Source organism: Galeopterus variegatus, unplaced genomic scaffold, assembly GCF_000696425.1.
Source record: "Galeopterus variegatus unplaced genomic scaffold, G_variegatus-3.0.2 Scaffold9579, whole genome shotgun sequence".
Taxonomy (NCBI): Eukaryota; Metazoa; Chordata; class Mammalia; order Dermoptera; family Cynocephalidae; genus Galeopterus; species Galeopterus variegatus.
Window position 1 is genome coordinate 44438 of NW_007735690.1, and position 1777 is coordinate 46214.

The 1777-nt window shown below is 56.2% G+C and overlaps 1 protein-coding gene across 1 annotated transcript in view; it reads right to left on the reverse strand.

Annotated features, from left to right (window-relative positions):
• The window catches only part of SLC25A48 (solute carrier family 25, member 48), a gene marked incomplete at its 3' end in the record, with an annotated part of 17417 nt that extends 16427 nt beyond the window's left edge, over nt 1-990 (reverse strand). The window contains exon 1 of the mRNA XM_008593727.1: nt 772-990. Coding sequence (XP_008591949.1) covers nt 772-817 — 46 coding nt within the window. The remainder of the gene's footprint in view (nt 1-771) is intronic.
• Between the last annotated feature and the right edge of the window lie 787 nt (nt 991-1777).

Genomic DNA, 1777 nt, shown 5'->3' on the forward strand with positions numbered 1-1777 from the left:
GCAAGGACATAGACGTAACTCCGCCCGAGCAACGCGTCCCAGGCTCCGCAAAGAGAAGCTATGCGGGTAGCAGCAAAGGGACCAGTGGGCCCACTAGTGCCCGGAGGAGGGGCCTTGGAGAAAGGCGATGGCTGACAGCAGCCGAAGACCTAAAAGGGTTCCTCACAGCTGGCAATCGGCACCTGCAGCAGCGTTCCTCTCCGTCCAGGAGGGACGACCCCAGGGCCGGCCTGATCACGAAGCCGAGCTGCCCAGTACCCCGCGGCCAGAGTGCCACCGCACACACAAGTTCTTGCGAGCCACGTTCCCAAATGCAGGTGCGCACTCGGTCACTGGAGGGTGTGTGCGCGCCAGAACGGCCCCATTGGCTGTCGACTTTGATGGGCCGTTTAATCATTACCGGACCAAGTTCCACGGGTCCTAACTTTGAGGCAAATCGGAAGCTCGGGGTGAATCGCCGTGAAGCTCGAGGAGTTTAGCTCCGGCAGTAGGCGAGGAATTGCAAGACCACCCGAGAGGACTCGGGGCTGGGGTGAATCGCCGTGAAGCTCGAGGAGTTTAGCTCCGGCAGTAGGCGAGGAATTGCAAGACCACCGGAGAGGACTCGGGGCTGGGCCACCCGAGAGGACTCGGGGCTGGGGACACTCCACGCAGCGGGCGGCGCGCGCGCCAGCGCGAGTGATGGAAGTTCACAGGGCGCGAAGCTTCCTAACCCGGAGCTAGGCGTGCAAACACTCTCTCTGGTCTGGGGTCCCCCGTAAACTCACTCACCTCCGATCCACCCGGCCGCAAAGTCTTCCAGCTGGAAGCTGCCCATGGCCGGGGTCGCGCTGCGCCTCGCTCTCCTGGAGCCGGGCAGTGCCCACTCAGTGTGTGCGGGGCATGGCCCGCGGGCCGAGCGCGCGCCGGGGGGCGAAAGTCGGAGCGTGGAGCACACCGCAGGTCCTACTCCAAACCAGTCCCCGAGTCACCCGCTGCGCGCGCTGGCGCTCACCTCTCCAAGTGCCCGCCGGCCGCTGACATCACGCCCCCAGTGGACCTTAAAGGCGCAGCACTCAGGCAGGACGAGGGTGCGCCCCAAGCGGCACCTCCCGGGCCCAAAGACGCACTCCTTTAGCCCTCCCTTCTCCCTGCCACCCTCTCCCTTGGCAACTGCAGCACCTCCGTGTTTTTGAGGTGAAAGTGCCAGCCCCTGCCTGTAATTGTTCACATTGTGCCCAACACTAGAAATGACTTCAGGGACATTTTTGCAAAGTTTATTACAAGAGGTAGGGAGTGAGCCTTTATCCAAAGTTAGGAAATACACGATTACAAACACCAAAGTCTTTCTGAGATCATTCTAACTAAATATACAACCATAAACCAGCAGTTCTTAATTCTTTGAGGAGCTAGTTGAAAGCCATGGTCAGTTTCACTATGCAATAGGCAGGACACAATTTTCCATTCCAGTTTTAGAAATTACTAGGACCCCCTCCTGCATGGCCCTCAGGTTGAGGACTCTACCTATTAGTGAATAATTGAAATAATGTGTTAAAAGCACCTAGCCCAGAAGTCAGCTTCCACTCAGCTCTAAATAAATATTAGCTATTAATAATGTCCAACATTTTCTGAGCACTTCAATCATACCCCACTCCTTGCACCTGGGCCTACTCCCTGCAGCAACTCTGAGGTGGGTACTATTGAACCCCATATCATAGATGAGGAAAATGATTATATGTTTAAAGTACATAATGTTGTATGTGTGTATGTCTCACACATAGATTTTAATCTTTTAGAA